Source organism: Dysidea avara, chromosome 4, assembly GCF_963678975.1.
Source record: "Dysidea avara chromosome 4, odDysAvar1.4, whole genome shotgun sequence".
NCBI classification, from domain to species: Eukaryota; Metazoa; Porifera; class Demospongiae; order Dictyoceratida; family Dysideidae; genus Dysidea; species Dysidea avara.
The window spans coordinates 43,537,764-43,556,515 of record NC_089275.1 but is presented as its reverse complement, the minus strand read 5'-3'; the positions used below and the strand labels follow the sequence as shown (position 1 = coordinate 43,556,515).

Sequence of the window (18,752 nt, the reverse complement as noted above, 5' to 3'; positions counted from 1 at the left end):
AGAAAATATCTTTTATGATGAAATAACCTGCCACAAATGAAGAAAGAAGAGCGATATACATGAAGGAAGTGAAGTAAGTGCTGTATCTTCTTCATCGTGGTCTAATGAATATAACGATCCATAATTGACCGATTATCTTCCAGTTATGCAATTAAGAAACAATAACTGTGGCTGTAGAACAGCTGCGGGCACCTCAGTTTCTACACCTTGATACTAAAATTAGAACTAGTTTGTCATTTTATACCCGATAGGCACGAAAATTTCAGATGGGCAACCATGGTATTTATGCATTAAAAGAGCGTTTGTTGTTTTTTTGATAGCTCCTTCTGGCGAGGTATGGCGTGGAGGTAGAGAAGACTGATTAGTGTCAGCACAAAAGTGGAAGAAGAGTATCTGATAACTGAGAAGCCAGAGAACAAAAATAGAAATGCACGTTTGCTTGTACAGTTTTCAATAATGTATTTTTAAAGAATCAAGTCTCTAGGGTGTAAACTGTGGAACTATAGTTCTAGTTTGAAGCAAAAGTTATAATTCGTCTTCTACAGTGAGCTAAGACATGGGATTTAGACTAAACTGTGCAGTAGTGATAGCTTATTGCAAATATAAAGAGTTTAGCAGAATGGTTTAATCTGTTCGTAAGTTATAGCTGAAAACATAGTTTACGGGAAGCCATATGCGGAACTGTACAGAGCACCCTTAACATGCTATTAGGTTGCATACTGTATAGTGTTGTTTCAGTAAGGACTTAAAGTTTTAGTTTTAGTTATAGTCATAGACAATTCCGTCAATAATTTTAGTTTTAATTTTAGTTATAGTAATATTTCTTAATTCATTTTAATTATTGATTTAGTTATAGTTATATTCTCTGTGATATTCTAGTTTTAGTTATAGTAATATTTCGTAATTCATTTTAGTTATTGATTTAGTTATAGTTATATTCTCTGTGATATTCCAGTTTTAGTTATAGTTTAGTTAAAATGTGAAAATCTTTTATAGTTATAGTTTTAGTAACATTTCTAAAAACGTTTTAGTTATAGTTTTGGTTGTACATGAGAAAATCTTTTAGTTATAGTTTTAGTAAGCTTTTCCAATTCTTTTTAGTTTTAGATTTAGTTTTGGTAAATATTCTGTTGTATTTTAGTTACAGATTTAGTTTTAGTTATAACACGGATTTGCTTTTAGTTGTAGTTTTAGTTTTAGTTAACTAATACATATTTGTCTTACTAAAAGTGCTTTTTGTTTTAGTTATAGCTAACTTGATAAGAAAGTATGCTAAGTAGCCTTAATTCGTGAGATAGCCTGAATCAAACACCGTGATTTGTTTTACAACTGTAGTTATTTCCTTGTAATTTAAAACTGTTTTATCATTGCTAGCTACGTAACTATACACATTGGTATAGTAATTTTGTAGCATGGCTTAAAATCTACAAACTTGGTGTCAAATTTATGTTCTGGCTCTAAAGAGTACATTAACATTTAAAGTTGGTTCATAGCTTGCATTCTCCCAAAGTTATAGCCATTTATAAGAGTGAATAGTAGCCCCATTTTGACCCGTCCATGTACATCATGCAGCATAGTATGTAACTTGTACTTATTGATGTACTGTGACAACAACCATTTGACAATATATGTAGATACTGTAGGTTTTTATGAGGTTATGTAAATTTTTATTGCACCATTTTGCTTGTATATACACAATATATGCACACATATAGCTGTATGTATATGTGTGACTTGATTTGGAAAATCTACATTTTGCACACAATGTACATTCATATGTAGCTACATATAACCATATTTATATTTTAGTTGGTAATAACTCACCAAATTTGCAGCTACTACAGGTAGAATAGTTCCAGAAGATGTAGGAATTTATGGCCTTTTAGAGGGCATCTATAGATTATAAGAAGCAGCCACTACAATATTCCACAATTTAGATATGTAGGTATTTTTCATGATACTGATGCTTCTTCATATTGCAGTGGTTCACCTCAAGCTGTTCTTCGGTCTGCTGAAGTTGAGAAAAAGGAAGTATTCTCTAGCTTGTCAAGCATGCCATGCTAGTTAGTGTTGATAGTTTACTTGGCAGTGAAGCAAATTTCTTTTTATAATGTGTCTAGACTAGTGTCTAGCTCATCATTTGGCTGCTAAGTGGGAAAGTCATTATAGTGTTGTCATGGGCTGGGTAAAAGCAAGTCTCTCCTTTGCAATCCTTTGTGAACTATGCTTTGTGTTCGGGGCTCTCGGGCAAGATGGCGGTCATTGGGGGTGGTTGATGGAGCATCTATGTCTGAAGCATTGTAACTGAACAGTTTATTTGTTTACTAATTTATTTCTTATTGCTAACCTGCACATTTCACATTTGCATAACTTTGTCAGTCAGTCCAAGCCAGTAGCATCATCTGCAGTCATTCCAGAAATGTATGAACTTTGACACACCTATACAGATGTAAGACAAATTTAGTATGAAGATTGTTAATCATATAGTGTAATCATGTGGACTGGTGTTATATACATGCTTATTGAGTCCATAAGGTAGATTTTTCAAATCAGGTGACATATGTATGTATTTTAGATTTTTACTCTTGATATATGCATTATTTTGTTGATTAATTGATATTCCTCTGTAATATGCATTATACATTATAGAATAAAACACCTGAAACTCCATTTGGCAGCAAGGTATGATATAGGTATAAATTATATGTATGTATATGCATACAGTCTTGTAGTGCAGCTTTAAAGTCACCACCAGGGAATGTTTACCAGACTCTAATCACATCATATTATATAGTTATACAACGGCCACGAGTGCTCTGCCTGATATAAACGCACGAGCCTGAGGGCCGTCAGGCCCGAAGGCAAGTGCATTTATACAGGCAGAGCACGAGTGCACGTTGTATAACTGTTATGTACCACTCACCTCATAGGTGGGGAGAGTCTCACAAGACAGCTGTAACACTTATAAAGGCCAGGTTTCTAACATCGATTGTGGGTAACCAAGCCAGACGTTGCGATGACGTTCCCCCTGCAGTACTGCAGCCACCTGAGATATTGAAAGATAGTACGCTATGGGTTATATCACTAACCTGCATTCGCTGTTCGACTCTCATCATGTAGTGCTCAGCATGCCAGTGTGCCATATAGACTAAGCACTAGACTAATCACCAGTGATTCTCTCGAGCGAAAAAAAGCAGCTAAATAGACGGTTTAAGTAAACAAAACCTAACTACTAAACGATACTAGTCTAATTCTTACTATTCACACTGGCTAAACTCGAATCTGGTGGCATGACAAAACTGGTTCCCACAATCGAACTTAAAGGTTAGTATTATTTAGAATATATTTGTTTTATTGAATCATTGTCGAAGTGGACTACAGTTTAATCTGGGCTAAGATGGCACCAGACTAGTAAGGTGTATAAGTACGTTTATATATATGTAGACTAGAGTTGTGGCCACCTGCGTTGGCTTTTTCAATCGCCATTGGCTGCTTGTAAACATTATACGTATTGGTGACATTATGGCCCACAATCGACCTTTACATGTTAGGCTATAAAAGAATTCGAGTGATCTGTGAAGTGTCTTTCCACCTATTAGGTGAGGTGTCGTAGTGGTCTTCACCACCGGCACTTGTGCTATGCTGCACAAAACCGCAGCCAGTGCATGCAATATCTGTATATTGCACTGCGGTCGGTGCATTATAACTTATAATGCACTTGTTGTGGTCTACAAAACCGCAACCAGTGCGTTATAAGTTATAATGCACTCGCTGCAGTCTGCAGCAGTGCAATATACAAATTATGGCACTGGCGGTGCCTTTGAACTGCCCACGCAGAGTGGTACATATTTTTGCAAACTTTGGGTAGAGTATGTACTGCTGTGATGAGTTACTGAAGGCCTTGTGAATATATCTCTCCCACAGCTCACCAACTATTTAATTACATGATTAGCTGTGTATATAGGCTGCCAAGAACAAAGAGTGGAAGGAACACAACATTTAGTGCTTTGATTATGGTTTAGAACCTATCTAAAGTATTGTGTTTATCTGTTAGAGTGAATTGTATAATAGCTTTCATGGATCATTTTAACACATCAAGATCTATCCGTAAGTGGGATTGCTTTATGGATAGATGTTTCTGGAAAAACATTGGCATAATTAGTGGGTTGTAGCAATGAGCAAAATAAAGGGTGTTTGTGAAGAGGACTCTGGAGAATATAAAATTTGCACAAAAAATCAAGATACTCTAATAGAAAAGTTACACATGACAAAAATAGTGAATAATTGTAATGGGAACAGGAAGTGAAGATGAAGATACTCTAACAGAACAGTCACATCTATAGGCAATATGGGTATAAGTGCATTGAACAGTGAAGAAATTGAACCAATATGTCTTAACCATATTCTCCAGTTATGCTTTGATTACAGTGGTAACAAAGAATCACATTCCAGTAAAAAATAGAAGGATGTTACTTAAGAAATTATTGATGTAGAGGATCTTGAGATTAGTGACGAGTCTTACTAATAGAGTTTAGTATTGTCAAACATGGATTAAAGAAATTGTTGTGAAAAGTTTGTAATATTCGTCAGGTTACTGTATGTTGTAGAAATATTTACAAGCGTAATTCTCAATGATAAACACATCAACTACGTATTCACACGAAATTGTGCCCAGTTTTTTAATCGCACTAGTATTGTTGGAATACAGACTATTTTAATTTACAGCAACCAAACTCAGGGGCGGATCTAGGATTTTTAAAAAGGAGGGGGGGCTAACTCAAGGTACTAATCTTGAAGCAGTTGGAACAGTAGATTATAATCGTTTAAAAATCAAGAATTTGAAAAATGCGTGATTATGTTGGGGGTTTTGCAAATCCAGTCATGTTTAATCCCTATTTTAGCCGATATAAATTTTAGTATAGATAAGTAGGGATTAAGTTTGCATGGTAGCTATAATTATACTGGCACATGCCTGATTTAATAATTTGAATCTGCTAATTTAATTATGTGAAATACGCTTATAGGTTTTAGATAAAGGCAGAGAAAATTTGCTGATAAACCTCCACAAGGCTCAAAAGCTGCATGGATCAATTCCAGTCAGATACCTGAACATTTTTGTTACTGGATCATGTGCTATGGGTAAAACTAGTTTTGTAAAACTATTGTTTTTCCTGTCAATACCACACTGGTATGATGTGCTGGCTTCTTGGGCAGGATAACTCACTTGTCTGCCATGTGTTTTGATATTAGGAATAGTTCAAATAAGAAAAAAATTGTGCACATGCAATTTAATCATCATCTTAACCATATAAATTCCATAAATAAGCGGAATTAAGTTTACATGGCAGCTATTGACCCATATCTAGTTTAATAATTTGAATCTACTTACATGAAATACACATATAGATTTTGGATAAAAACAAAGAAATATTGCTGAGGAACCTCCACAAGGCTCAAAAGCTACATGGAACAATTCCAATCAGATATCTGAACATTTTTGTTACTGGATCAGGTGCTACGGGTAAAACTAGTTTTGTGAACTTACTTCTGCAGAAGAAGTTTAATGCGATCCATGATAACACCAATGTTGTTCACAACAGTCATGCAGTGTCTGTGAGAATGAGTGCGGGATCGTCTGACAATGTTTCTTGGATGCAATATTCCTCTAATTTTAAGATGAGTCTTCTTCGATCAACACTGATTTCAAGAGAATCTACTGAGGTACCTTGGATACCTGTTGAAGAAAAGGATGAGGCTTCCAATACTATACAGTCTGAACCATCTAAGACATCAGATGAACAACAGTACAATTCTCCTGCACAACAAGATGATTCTTTAGTAGAGCAGGTTGCTGGGCAACTTTTGAAGTCAGATAAAGATTCAATGATGCTTCCTTTTCACTCGTCTACTATTCCTACCATTGTACATCAAACAGGAGAAGCTCTAAACATCATCAATGTGCTAGACACTGGGGGCCAACCACAGTATGTCCATTTGTTGCCAACACTGGATATTAACCCGACTGTCAACTTTGTTGTACATGATTTATCCAAAAACCTTGATGATGAAGTGTTGGTGGAGTGCAGTCAACATGGCAGGCACACGTTTGCACCATATCATTTGAGATACTCCAACCTGGATATGATCAAGCTGTTGATGTCTTCAGCCAATGATGCATTGGAAAGATCACCTTCTGCAATTCCACATATAGTTACAAATGCTGGTAAAAATAAAAGATCTCATATTTGTTTGGTGGGTACACATGCAGACAAAGTGTCACCAGAAGTAGGCTTAAAAACTGCTGACAAGTTAGCTGCTACTGTAGGCAATGCACAATGCAAGGCTTCAGTTTGGGAGACAGCAGAAGGTAAAGTGCTTTTTTCAGTAGACAACACTACTGCTGGTAGCCTAAACAGTGAAGACCCAGTTGCAGATGTGATTCGAAGTAGAGTTGAATCTTTATCTGCTGAAAAGGAAGTTTATGAGTTGCCCATTACATGGGTTTTATTTGAGCTTGAAATTCGGGATGCTTGTGCTAAACAGCAAAAGTCATATATCCCATTCGATAATTGTGTCTCCATTGCCAAAGAAGCAGGTTTGATTTCTGATGTGGAAGAAGTTAGGAGTGCCTTGCTCCACCATCATTCTTTAGGTGTTCTTTTATACTTCTCAGAGGTTCCAGGGCTGTGTAATTATGTCATTACTGACCACCAGTGGTGGTTTGATAAACTGAGTAGTTTAGTATGTGTCACTTTCCAGCAAGATTCTCCTACTAATCAAGCTGTCCAGAAATTAAAATATGAAGGGCTGTTTTCAGTGGATTTCCTCCGGCACATTGAATGGAAAGATGATATCAACCAAGACTTCTTCTTGTCTTTGCTTGCTCACAAGAAGATAATTGCACCTGTTGTAAAAGAAAAGGATGAAGGAGTATATTTTATGCCTTTTGTTTTACCTACTTTTACTTTACAACAGAAGGATGAGATTCTCCCTGGGTATGGGCAGCTTCTAGGAGAGTCACTGCTGTTTCAATTTCGATCAGGTGTCTTACCACGGGGATTATTTTGTTCCTTAGTAGTAGAACTACTACAAAGCTTACCAAATGGCTGGTATCCATATTTCTCTCATGGTGGTGTACATCACACCTTCAGTAATTTGATCACATTCAGTTTACCTGATGGTTATTCCTTGTCATTGTTTGATAAAGTGTCTTATCTTGAAGTGCAGATGAGGCACATTGATAATACTTCTCCAACTCCTACCCATGGTAAGGCTTCCAATCATTTAGCTTCAGCTCTTAAAGAAGTTTGTGCACACTTAAATTTTGATTATGAAAGATTGCAGTATGGCTTTTTGTGTCAGTGTGGTAAAACCAATGAAGATCATATTGCTGTTCTACCAGAAACAACTTCTTCTACTATGGTCTATGCTGAGTGTAGCATTGATAATGTGTTCCACATGAAGGTGAACTCTTCACAATTAAAGTGGTTCTTGTATGAAGAGGTGGCCAAGACAGACAGTGGTAAGTGGCAATATACAAATTTTATTTTGTGGTTGTATTGTTGTAATAAAAAAGTAAATCAGTTTTAGATATTTGACTTAACTTAAAATCTCCTATAAAACTTTTATTGCCAAAATATTTATTGTACTGCAGTATGTGGCATGTTACTATTATAGCATCATGTATTTCTTTATGCAGCATCTGCTAATGAAATTGAAATGGATTTGTTAGCTTTCAAGTCAACTGATCAGCCAGACATCAAAAGTATGTGTATGTACTCAGCTAGCTACAGTATAAGTCAAACAGCATAAGTGTTACTGTTGTATAAGACTATAGACAGATGCTAAAGTAATGTCTGTTTGGGTGAGCCTGAGCTGTCTATTTCAAACAATAAATGTAGCAGTGTGGATTGTTGCATGGGTGTTGGAGGGATGGGGAGGGGCTAGGAGTGCTAGGGCACCCCCAATGCTTCCCAGAGGGGTGTTTAGCATCCCCATATTTGAGTCAAATATGTAATTGAAGTCTTGTGGCACTATTCTAATTTAATGCTTACAAGAGCATACTGTACCATTTTGGCTAAGTGACATAATTATTTATTGGGTGATTGGATAAATGGGCCTGCTACTCAAAAGGATCTGTGTCTACAAGTGAAAATGTTAATTTTTAGAGTAACAAGAAGAATGAGAAGAACTATATACAATAGTTATAGAAAGTTGTTTCAACTTAAGTAATGGTGATTGGTGAACTGGGAGACAGATTAACAAATTTGTTGCCAGCTGTGCTGGCATTGGAAGTGTTATACCAAATGCAGCTAATGGTTTGAATTATGTAGCTGACAGTTGTCCCATAGTCCTGTTACAAGGACAATTTTAATTTCAGCCTATTGCTGAGTCAGCTTGTAATGCTTGCTGATGTGGCTCTTTCATCTGTAACACAATATTTACGATGTAATGGATGCACTAACAGTGCATGGAAGTATATTATGCTTCTGAAGTACACAGACAGTTACATCCCTGTATGACTGAATTTTACAGTACCCACCACCACAACGTACATTTTCACTGAACTTCAAGACATGTTCTGACTACCATGACTGAAAGGATGCTTAATAATTGTTTGCTTCTTTATGAACACAAGAACCTGAATGACAGTTTAGATCTGCTAAAGGTTGTAAAATATTTCAGTAGCAATGAAGAATGTAGGAAACGTTTTGGTCTATTTATGTGATAAATTGTAAAGTATAAATTAATTAGCTATTTCAAAAAATAAAAATTTTGAAAGGAAGTAGGGATTGGTATAATATATATGCTACGAAAAGTAAGGAAACAAGCTCAAAAATGCTAAGCTGAAATGAGAAATGATCCAGCAGTAAGATGACTACTTGCTAAAATGAGACACACTTTAATCCCTACTTTTGGCTAGCATCTTGAAATGACACCATCAAATTAGTCAAAAGTAGGAATTAAAGTGAGTCTCATTTTAGCAAGTAGTCGTGGAAATCTTGTTTCACTGCTGGATTATTTCTCATTTCAGCTGTAGCATTTTTGAGCTTGTTTTCTTACTTTTTGTAGCATCTATAATATGTGACCCGATTTGCGAAAAGGTACCTTTTTCGCACATTTCAAAACTCGAGTAAAGAGCGACTGAAAATTTCCAAAAATAATAAGCCTCCTTTTTTATTGCATATATGGGTGCGCATAAGCCTAGGCTATTACACTGCAAAATTATAGCTTCGTGGGTACATCGTACCGAAAGATACTATGCAAAATATAGGGCCATGTGCACATACTACGATAGACGTAACACGGAATCACTTACAAATAGCCGATTTGTTTTCAATGGCGGTTCTTTTGCGCGCGAAGCTGCTGCAATGGCCAGTCGGAGTAGAAATAGAGTTACTTCAGCCTTAAACTCTCTTTGTAACGATGGGCTTGGTCACTCTCTAAACACAAACCACGAAGAATTTGAGGCGCTTATTGAGGAATATTTTGACGATGATGAAAGTGACGTAGAATCGGAATGCGGTAAGGAATCCATTAAAATATTTCTGCCATGTCGAGGTAAAAATTCCACCTAGGTTACGATGTAAACACTACTGAATGTGATGAAGACACTTATGAAGAATTTGACAACAATGCAGGTATATTTACAACATACACAAAAAACATTAAAATTAGTTGAACAGTAGGTCTTTTCGAAGAAGAGATTTCCCTGAACTTTACTTCAGCAGTTGATACTACTATGTCTCCAGGCAGTGGCATGCTTCAGTCTCCACTAGCAAATAACCACCAGGAAACGATGACTCCAGAATCTTCTTGTGTTCCAGAAGTGTATTGCCCAGCCAGTGTAGTGTCTACTGATAGTCAGCAGATCACCAGTACGCCTGATACATCACTGAATGATAGTCAGCCGATCACCAGTACGCCTGATACATCACTGCCTGATACATCACTGAATGATAATCAGCCATTCACTAGCACACCACTTACCAACAGAAGCAGTAGTACTCCTGGTTCAACATCTGCAAGGAAAAGAAGGAGAATGGATTCAAACAGTGACAGTAGCAGTTCATCATTACCACCTCCAGCCACAGGTAGTAGTACACTGGTAGATGAAAGGGAAGGTCTACTTTGTGAAGAGTTCGTAGTAAACACATGTGGTTGCAAGAAGACTGATGGTAGACCATGTAGCTCTCAGTTCACAACAGAGCACTTCATTGAAATGAGGGCTCAAGCCTCTCTTATGACACACGACGAACTTGACATGGTCATCTTAGGGTCATTGATGACAACATTGAACAGGAGTGAGAACATCATAGATGGTAGACACAAGGCTAAAAGGAGACAAAGGAACTATTCTGACTACATGCACAACAGGGTTCCGGTTTGTTCAGTTACCTTTGGGTTTCTTTATGGAATTGGACCAAAGAAGAGACTTCAGTCCATTAGGTCACATTACTTGGAATGTGGAATGACACCACGAGTCCATGGAAACAGTAAGTGTCTTCCTCACAACGCCATGCCATTTGATGTCATCAATGCTGCTGTCAAGTTTCTGCAGAACTATGCTGAACAACATGCCATCCTCTTGCCTGGACGCATACCTGGATATAAAAGAGACGATATGAAATTGTTACCATCGAGCAGCAGTAAAAAGGTTAGTTTTCTTGTATGAAAGGACTGAAACAATTCTATAAGTTCTTGGGATTTCAAAACTGGCATTCAAGGAACCATTGAGATCATGTGATCCTACTCACATAATATTTTTTCATAAAAGTTGACATGTTAGAAGCTTTCAAACATAGAAACAACATACTCTATACATGACCGTCTCAGCAAAAACCCGCTTTTTCGCACACTTGCTGAATTTCTTTTTATTGTCTCAGCATTATCTCTAGTGCCTAAGGAGTGGATAATCCAAATTTCAGCTAATTCCGGTGAGCAGTTTTGGAATTATAGTGCTAGACAGTAGGTAGAGTAAGAAAATCGATTTGTACAACAACTATACTAAACATAAATTACATGCGCTTACATTCGAGGCTGTAACTCTTGTTTGCTTTACCCTACACTGTTGAAATTTGGCTTAAAAGATTCAGCAGTCATTGGCCAATCAACTGAGGCATAGGTTTAGACTGGTATTTGATTGCGTGGTTACTCACAAAGCCAGTTTTACAAAAGAAATGGCAATGATTCTTCACGTCTACTGCACTGTTAACAAATGCATGTATCAACCATATACCATTAGCGCTACAGAAACAAAACAAGGATTTTCGAACTCTCCATGAGCAGGCGAGTAAGATGGTATATAGTTGTCATTGTTTTGAGACTTCCTTCCCAGAGAACCGGCCCCATTTAAACTTGCAAACTTTTTCCTTTAGAATGCATAATTTTACAAATAATTTTCATTTTTCTAAATATGCATGCTTGTGCAAACAATGCGAGTTTTCGCTGAGACGGTCACATATGTCAGGCGTAACAAAATCGCACTACAAGTTGTATTGTAAATGCAAACATTTGAGAGATGTAAACAGATGACTCTCCCCCACCCAAACAAAAAGAAAGAGAAAACAATTATTTTACATTTCAAACAGTGACACCACTCAGAACGATCTAGTGCTGAATCATTATTGTATTTACTCACATTTAGGATGTGTGGAGACGTTACAAAGACTCTTGCATTCAGGCTGGCATCAGATACGTAGCAAACACCACTTTTCTCGCATACTGGAGAAAGCTGCTCCCACACATTCTCATTGCCAAGCCACGTACAGATTTGTGTTGGGTCTGTCAACAAAATAGCACAGCTATTATGAGATCCATTAATAAACCAGAAGAAGAAAAGTCACAGGTAAATTTAGAGACATAATCATGACATTATAGAAAACAATACATGAAATATTAGAATATCCCAATTAGAGATAACCATTTTGGTGATGAATATCACTTTAGTAACCTACTGTAAATTACAACAAAGCCATGTCTATAATGTGCAGATTGTCATTACAAAGCTTCACATGCTAAACACTTAACAAATCAAGGTTTGCCAGTATTCTATTCTGAAAAGTATCAAAGTTCTATTGTTTTTCCTACTGTAGACCATCAAGGAAGCTGAAACACACATCAAACATGTTAAGGAGGAGAGGGACTATTACAGAAAGGCATGCAAGGACAGTGTGAAAGCATTGGAAGAGCTGTACACACATGGTGAAACGATGGAAGTTCCTCTTCCTGGAGCAGAAATACCTTGCAACTCCAACAACAAAACCATACATTACAGCTTTGACATGGCACAACAGGTATTTGCATAAAATCATAGCTAACTGACTATAATGACTTACTTATTGTAGGTCCATTACCCAAGCAACCCTTTCCAGCCTGGTCCTATTTATTTTCTGACACCTCGTAAATGTGCCATATTTGGTGTCTGTTGCGAAGCTGTTCCTCGGCAAGTAAGTTGATACTGTGATGTTTATGAATTGCATCTCCAATGTGCTATAATTTCAGATAAACTACTTGATCGACGAGGCATCCAATGTTGGCAAAGGTGGAAATACTATAATTTCAATGCTACATCATTTCCTTTATCATCATGGATTTGGAGAAAAATCAGTCCATTTCCATGCAGATAATTGCTGTGGCCAGAATAAGAATCGGTTTCTTATGTACTACTTCATGTGGCGCATTCTCACTGGCCAACATAATGATATCACAATCTCTTTTCTTCCTGTTGGCCACACAAAGTTTAGTCCTGATTGGTGTTTTGGACTGCTGAAGCAAAACTATAAGAAGACTTCTATTGGATGTCTTGATGATATTGTGAGAGTAGTAAACCAGTCAGCAAAACCAAACTACGCTCAACTAGTTGGAGCACAGGACGGAAGCAACATAGTGCCAATGTACAACTGGGCAGAGTATTTCGAGCAACACACCATCAAAACTGCGTTGAAGGGGATAACGCAGTTGCACCACTTTAGGTTTAGCTCATCACGCCCTGGAAAGGTATTTGTGAAAAACCGTATTTCTGACACCGAGCGGTGTATTAACTTACGAAAAAATTCTTCATGGCATCCACATCACACAGATCTTCCACAAGTTATCATCCCTGATGGACTATCTATAGAAAGGAAATGGTATTTATTCGATAAAATTAAAGAATTTTGTCCAACAGAAGTGCAAGACATCGTATGTCCTGAACCAACAGAACCTCGGCCATGACCTCCACTTCAGAATACTTCTGTGTTGTATGTATTTAATCTCTTTGAATTGTATCTGTTAACTCATTTTCTAGTTACTAGTGCTGTTACAGTAGTGTTTCACTGTGTTTATATCATAGGCCAGGTTAATTACAATCACACCGCCATTTTTAACTTGACAGAAGCTAACAACTAAAATTAATTATTGTATAATACCACGGTTCTCGCTGTGGCTATTATCCAGTATCATAGTTTACTCTGCTTGCTTTAGTCGGCTTATTTTAAACAACTGAACAACAAAAGCATTGAAACAGTGCGCACTAAAAGAAATCCTTCATTTGACAGGTATGTTACGTGTTTACAGTCGACAAAACTTCGTTACGTAAACAATAAACTCACCAAACAATCTGAATTACACAGAATATGGCAGTAGCACATCATCACGAGGAAAAGGAAACAGCCATGCAATAATTAATCCGTTTTATTTTGTAATTTCACTCCGTTTCTGAACACAGCGATTTGTCACGATTAAGAAGAAGATTTGTCGCCTTGATTGGTTACGGAGAATATTCGGAATCTTATACTACAGGTTTGATAGATGTATTAAAGTTAATTTGTAATGTATTGAATCGAAAAACTCCTATATCTCAATAACGGTTGGGTGTATCGCGCTAAAATTTTAACAGCGAATAGTATGTGATTATACAAATGCTTTAATAACAAAAAACAGGTTTTGAAAAATGTGCGAAAAAGGTACCTTTTCGCAAATCCGGTCACATATTATTATAACAATCCCTACTTCCTTTTAAAATTTTTATTTTTTTAAATAGCTAGTTTGTTTACTTTTTTTGTCTAGCTAGCTAGCTAGCTATATTATACTCTTTTTGTTTTCCACATAGTATAAATATCACTTGAAGCAGCTATCTTTTATGTTTATACGCAATAAGTGCCTCTAAAAATAATTATCGCTTTGTCTTTTTAAAGCTATTACAGTAACTGTGAAAAGCTTCAGCTGCATTTCTAATGCCTAGATGTGACCGGATTTGTGAAAAGGGGTCTTTCACACACGTACAATTCTATGAAGTTGGAAGACCATAACGTTGTGTTCAAGAAAGATACAATCCTGACATTTTCTCCATCCATTAACCTATGTTGGTGCCCACCACTAACCAAATTTCAAGTCAATAACGTTTTCCAGTCCCAAGTTATGACTTGTCAAAGTTCGTAAATTGGATGTGTGTGGAAGACCCCTTTTCGCAAATCCGGTCACAAATGTTGATGATTTTCCAGTAAAACATTGCTGAAGAGCCCACCATTAAGAGTGGAATCCTCGCTTTTAGAAGTCTGGATCACGAGGTGGATGCAACCCTCAAAGAATTACTAGCTAGCTACCTCACAAAAAAAGCTAAACTGGTAATTACGACTATATAAAATGATCACCCAGCGTCCTACATCTAGCACAGCCGGGTCTTACAGCAGGCAGGCAGGCAGGCAGGCAGGCAGGCAGGCAGGCAGGCAGGCAGGCAGGCAGGCAGGCAGGCAGGCAGGCAGGCAGGCAGGCAGGCAGGCAGGCAGGCAGGCAGGCAGGCAGGCAGGCAGGCAGGCAGGCAGGCAGGCAGGCAGGCAGGCAGGCAGGCAGGCAGGCAGGCAGGAAGGCAGGCAGGCAGGCAGGCAGGCAGGCAGATGAAAACCAGGTGAAGTTCGAAATTTTAAAAACTCACTGTACATAGAAATATTCGACTTTTCGCTTCGTTTAACCAAGGTACAGCATCACTGTAGTAGTACTAATGTATTTCAGGTAGTTTTTCGGGTAAAACTTATTGCAAGGTCGTTTTTTTAAGGTGTGAAAATCCACAAAACCATATGATTTCTTACCAACCCCTACTATACAGTACTATCATAATTAACCTTTGGGGCAACAAGAGTTATCATAGTTGTGTTGTGCGGCTTTGTGCGAGTTTGTCTGTTATCACTTTAACTGCCGAGTACTTCATTCATTAGTTAAAACAAGTTGCCATTAGGTTTCTCTAGATGAGTTTAACAAATGAAATGTGTGGATTGTTCCGCAAGCACTTTATTCAAAGTTATGGTGACATTTGCTGTTCGTCTTGGTTTTCCTCATTTTTGATGAGCTTTCGATGTACAAAAGTGATAGCAATAAATCGTTTTCAACCATAGTAGTGTATTACATCTAGTGATACTCCAGATGAAGGATCGACAAACTTGATGAAACTAGGATGATATTTCAAAATCTTTAAGATTTCAAGTGAAATTTCAAGATTTCCATAATATCTTAATTGTCGTTAACTTCTACAGATTTTACCAGCGATCTATGTACAACATTTCAAGCCAGGCTTCTTGTGGACCTCCTCAGATTTAGAAGCTTCTTGGCTCTTTAAATTGATTGATGAGCTTTCATAGATCACATAGTTGGTAACCCTATTTGGTAAAAAATAGAGTGCGCCATAAAAGCTAGTGCTTAACGGAACTATTTTAGGTCCACATGTTGTCCAAGGTGTTGTCACACAAAGACTAAGTTACTACACTATTCGCTGCTACTTATATTGTGCAAATAGGAGCCAAAGCTATTGTAAGTTGTTTGTTGGGTACAAATTACATTTTTATACCTGGTTTGTATGCTAATCAAGGTGATAATTGTGGCCCTACTATAGAAATGGGACAAAGTAGCAAAGACAATCCATGTGTTGTCACCTGGCACTACAGATCTGGAGATAGCACATCTACATGTTTATTCAATTTCACCAAGGGTTTTGCAAGGGTTATAGAACTTGTGCTTTATTGTAACTTGTTACCTTTCAATATTAGTATTAATTAGTGCTGAAACAAATAGCAATTTTAACTATTCGAATAGTTGTGAACAAAACAACTGAATATTCGATTATTCCTTAAGTATGTATTTGTGTTCAATAAGTACTGAACTCTTTGTTAGGGAACAAGGTAAAGTCTAAGAGCTATTTCTATTTCTTCTAAAACAGAATCTTTACAGCATAAATATGCCACTTTTTTAGAATCTAAAGTTTCAAGACTGGCTTTATCCATCTGATCACAGTGTACAAAGTGCTAATGAATATTCGAATAGTGTTTTAATGAATAAAATAGTGTCATGTCGACCGATTAGTCAAATAACCGAATAATCGTTTCAGCACTAGTATTTATAACGAAAACTACTCTCCAACTGGCTATGCAATAATGTAATTGTACAGATCAAAAATTGGGAGGGTTTACATGAATGGCACAGGTTAAAAGGTTTACTTGCTAGTTTTCGGTTACTGAAGAGTTGTAAAAAATAATGTCAGCATCTGGGATCTACTATTCATACCCTTGAGCATCCCAGAAATGCAATGCCTTCCTTCACCCATGCTGGGTAAAGGTACATCATTTGCTGATAAAGTGCCTGTCAACTTGTAGTAGTACAGTTATTATGTTGATCTCATCAGAAGAGCTTCATGCTACAAGCTGAGATACATACAAGCAGATGAAAAGCCTCCATTACAATGTCGTTGTAACATGCTCGCCTGTTGCTTGTACATTGAATGAAACTTGTGCATGTTCATAAACAAAAGTATATGGGCATACGATATACAGTGATTACCAACTTGTGGGGGCTTGCTCAGGCTTACCCCAATTGTAAATGTATTGTATTTTAAGTGTGTGCAATATTTACTCAGATTCTGTTAATGAATTAGAAATGGATCTGTTAACTGTCAAGGAACCTGATCAACCAGATATCAAAAGTATGTATAGGTGCACTTTACTAGCTGTAAGCTATCCAAGTAAAATTAATCTAAGCCAAAACAGCCAAGCTGTAAAAAAAGAGTGCGGCTTCCAAAAAGGCCAGGGTTAAAAAAGATGTGAAATCCAAGGTGGTGGCCAAGAAATGGCTGTGATGGTAGGTTGATGGTAAAATTTTTAATTATGACAATTCAAGTGAATTTGGTGCCGAATCCTAGTGGAGGAGGCAACACAAATTCACCTGAATTGTCTTAATTAAAATTTTTACCATTAACCTACCATCACAGCCATTTCTTGGCCGCCACCTTGGATTTCACATCTTTTTTAACTCTGGCCTTTTTGGGGGCCGCACTCTTTTTTTACAGCTTGGCTATTTTGGCTTAGATATCACTTCTTTTTGTATTGCAAGCCACAAAGCCAGCCATAAACTGGCTTTGGTGCTTCATTTTAACTTGGTTTTTTTTTCTTTTCTGCAGGAATTGTGGAACAAAGGAATAAATTTTGTGTACAGCTTTTTGTCTGATTAAAAATATTTGTATATTTAACACATTGAATTATAATCACATACTGTAGGTAATAAGGTGACTTCTTATACATAACTGAACTGTAGCTGAAACTCTCATTGTTTGTAGCTGAACTCTTTTCAGAATGACTTGTTTCTAGCTGAACTCTCTACATGGTGATTTGTTGCCAACACATATTTCTACAGGGTGATTTGTTTGTAGCTGGTCCATACAGGGTAACTTGCATCTAGCTGATATCTCTGCAGGGTGACTTGTTTGTAGCTGATCTCTATACAGGGTGATTTGGTTGCAGCTGAACTCTCTACGTGATGGTTTCTTTGTAGCTGAACTCTCTACAAGGTAACTTCTCTAGCTACAGGGGGATTTGTTTGTGGCTGAACTATCTGCAGGGTGACTTGCTTGTAGCTGAATTTTCTATAAGATTAACTGTTTGTAGCTGAACTCCCCACAGAATAACTTGCAATGTAATATAATTGAGTAAGTTATAAACGTAGCTGAATGCTCTATCAGGGTGACTGTTCTATTAGAGTATCTCGATCTCACATTTGATACACGTAGTTGGCTTTCGAATCATAACTCAGTGGTTTGTAATCCAATTCTTCTGTACTACTGCAACGACTTTCTATGATGATTATTCCAGATACACACCGATTTTCAGTTCATTATTCTAAGCGGTTTGCCTGGTAGGCGTGAAAACTAAAGGTTTATTTATTCATAAAATTTGATCGCGTAATTGTGACACAAATTGGGTTTTGTGTCATATCTTGATGGCTTTTATCTCGATTCTTTTCAAACTACGAAAAGGCACTCCTACAATGACTACTCCATCTACATAACAATTTTCAGCTCATTCCTACGAGGGGTTTACCTTGTAGGCATGACAGACCTTCGACCTTTTTTTACGCGAATAATCGGTTATAACTCCGCGAATGTTCATCGGATTCCTACCAAAGTTGGTACTGAGATCCGCCTTAATGAGTCCTTTACGTGTGCCAAATTTCAGCCCGACTGGAGCACGCATTCATGTTTTATGGCTGATTTTGCAAAGTTTGCAAAAAGAAGTAGAAGAAAAAAACGAAGAAAAAAAATCCCAAACTTTGGCCGCTCGTATCTCGGAAATGGCTGGAGTGATTTTCTTCACATTTGGAATGCAGACTATCCTACCGCGCGGGCACGCGTGCAGAAAATTTGGCTTCAATCGGATAAGGTATCAAAGAGCTACAACGGTGTGAAAATCACGTTTACGTGTGGCGCGCTGGCTTCTTGGGCCGCACGACACACT

The 18,752-nt window shown here is 37.3% G+C and overlaps 2 protein-coding genes across 5 annotated transcripts in view; both read left to right on the top strand.

The window, feature by feature from the left end:
* LOC136252280 (uncharacterized) overlaps positions 1 to 18,752 on the top strand; it is a 97,682-nt gene that overhangs the window by 73,277 nt on the left and 5,653 nt on the right. For 2 of the 3 annotated variants that reach the window (XM_066044687.1, XM_066044689.1), the window contains 4 exons: positions 2,650 to 2,682; positions 5,407 to 7,522; positions 7,700 to 7,765; positions 16,883 to 16,948. In XM_066044687.1, the coding sequence (XP_065900759.1) occupies positions 2,650 to 2,682; positions 5,407 to 7,522; positions 7,700 to 7,765; positions 16,883 to 16,948 (2,281 nt within the window). The remainder of the gene's footprint in view (positions 1 to 2,649; positions 2,683 to 5,406; positions 7,523 to 7,699; positions 7,766 to 16,882; positions 16,949 to 18,752) is intronic. The other variant, XM_066044688.1, reaches the window with a different exon arrangement.
* Positions 11,291 to 13,974, top strand: LOC136252281 (uncharacterized). 2 transcript variants are annotated; one of them, XM_066044690.1, is made up of 4 exons: positions 11,291 to 11,848; positions 12,096 to 12,296; positions 12,348 to 12,449; positions 12,505 to 13,356. In XM_066044690.1, the coding sequence occupies exons 1-4, from the start codon at positions 11,810 to 11,812 to the stop codon at positions 13,213 to 13,215; spliced, it is 1,053 nt and encodes a 350-aa protein (XP_065900762.1). In that variant the 5' UTR covers positions 11,291 to 11,809; the 3' UTR covers positions 13,216 to 13,356. The 2 variants fall into 2 exon arrangements, with proteins under 2 accessions (XP_065900762.1, XP_065900763.1); XM_066044691.1 differs by lacking the exon at positions 11,291 to 11,848 and adding an exon at positions 11,905 to 12,038 and having other exon boundaries at positions 12,505 to 13,974.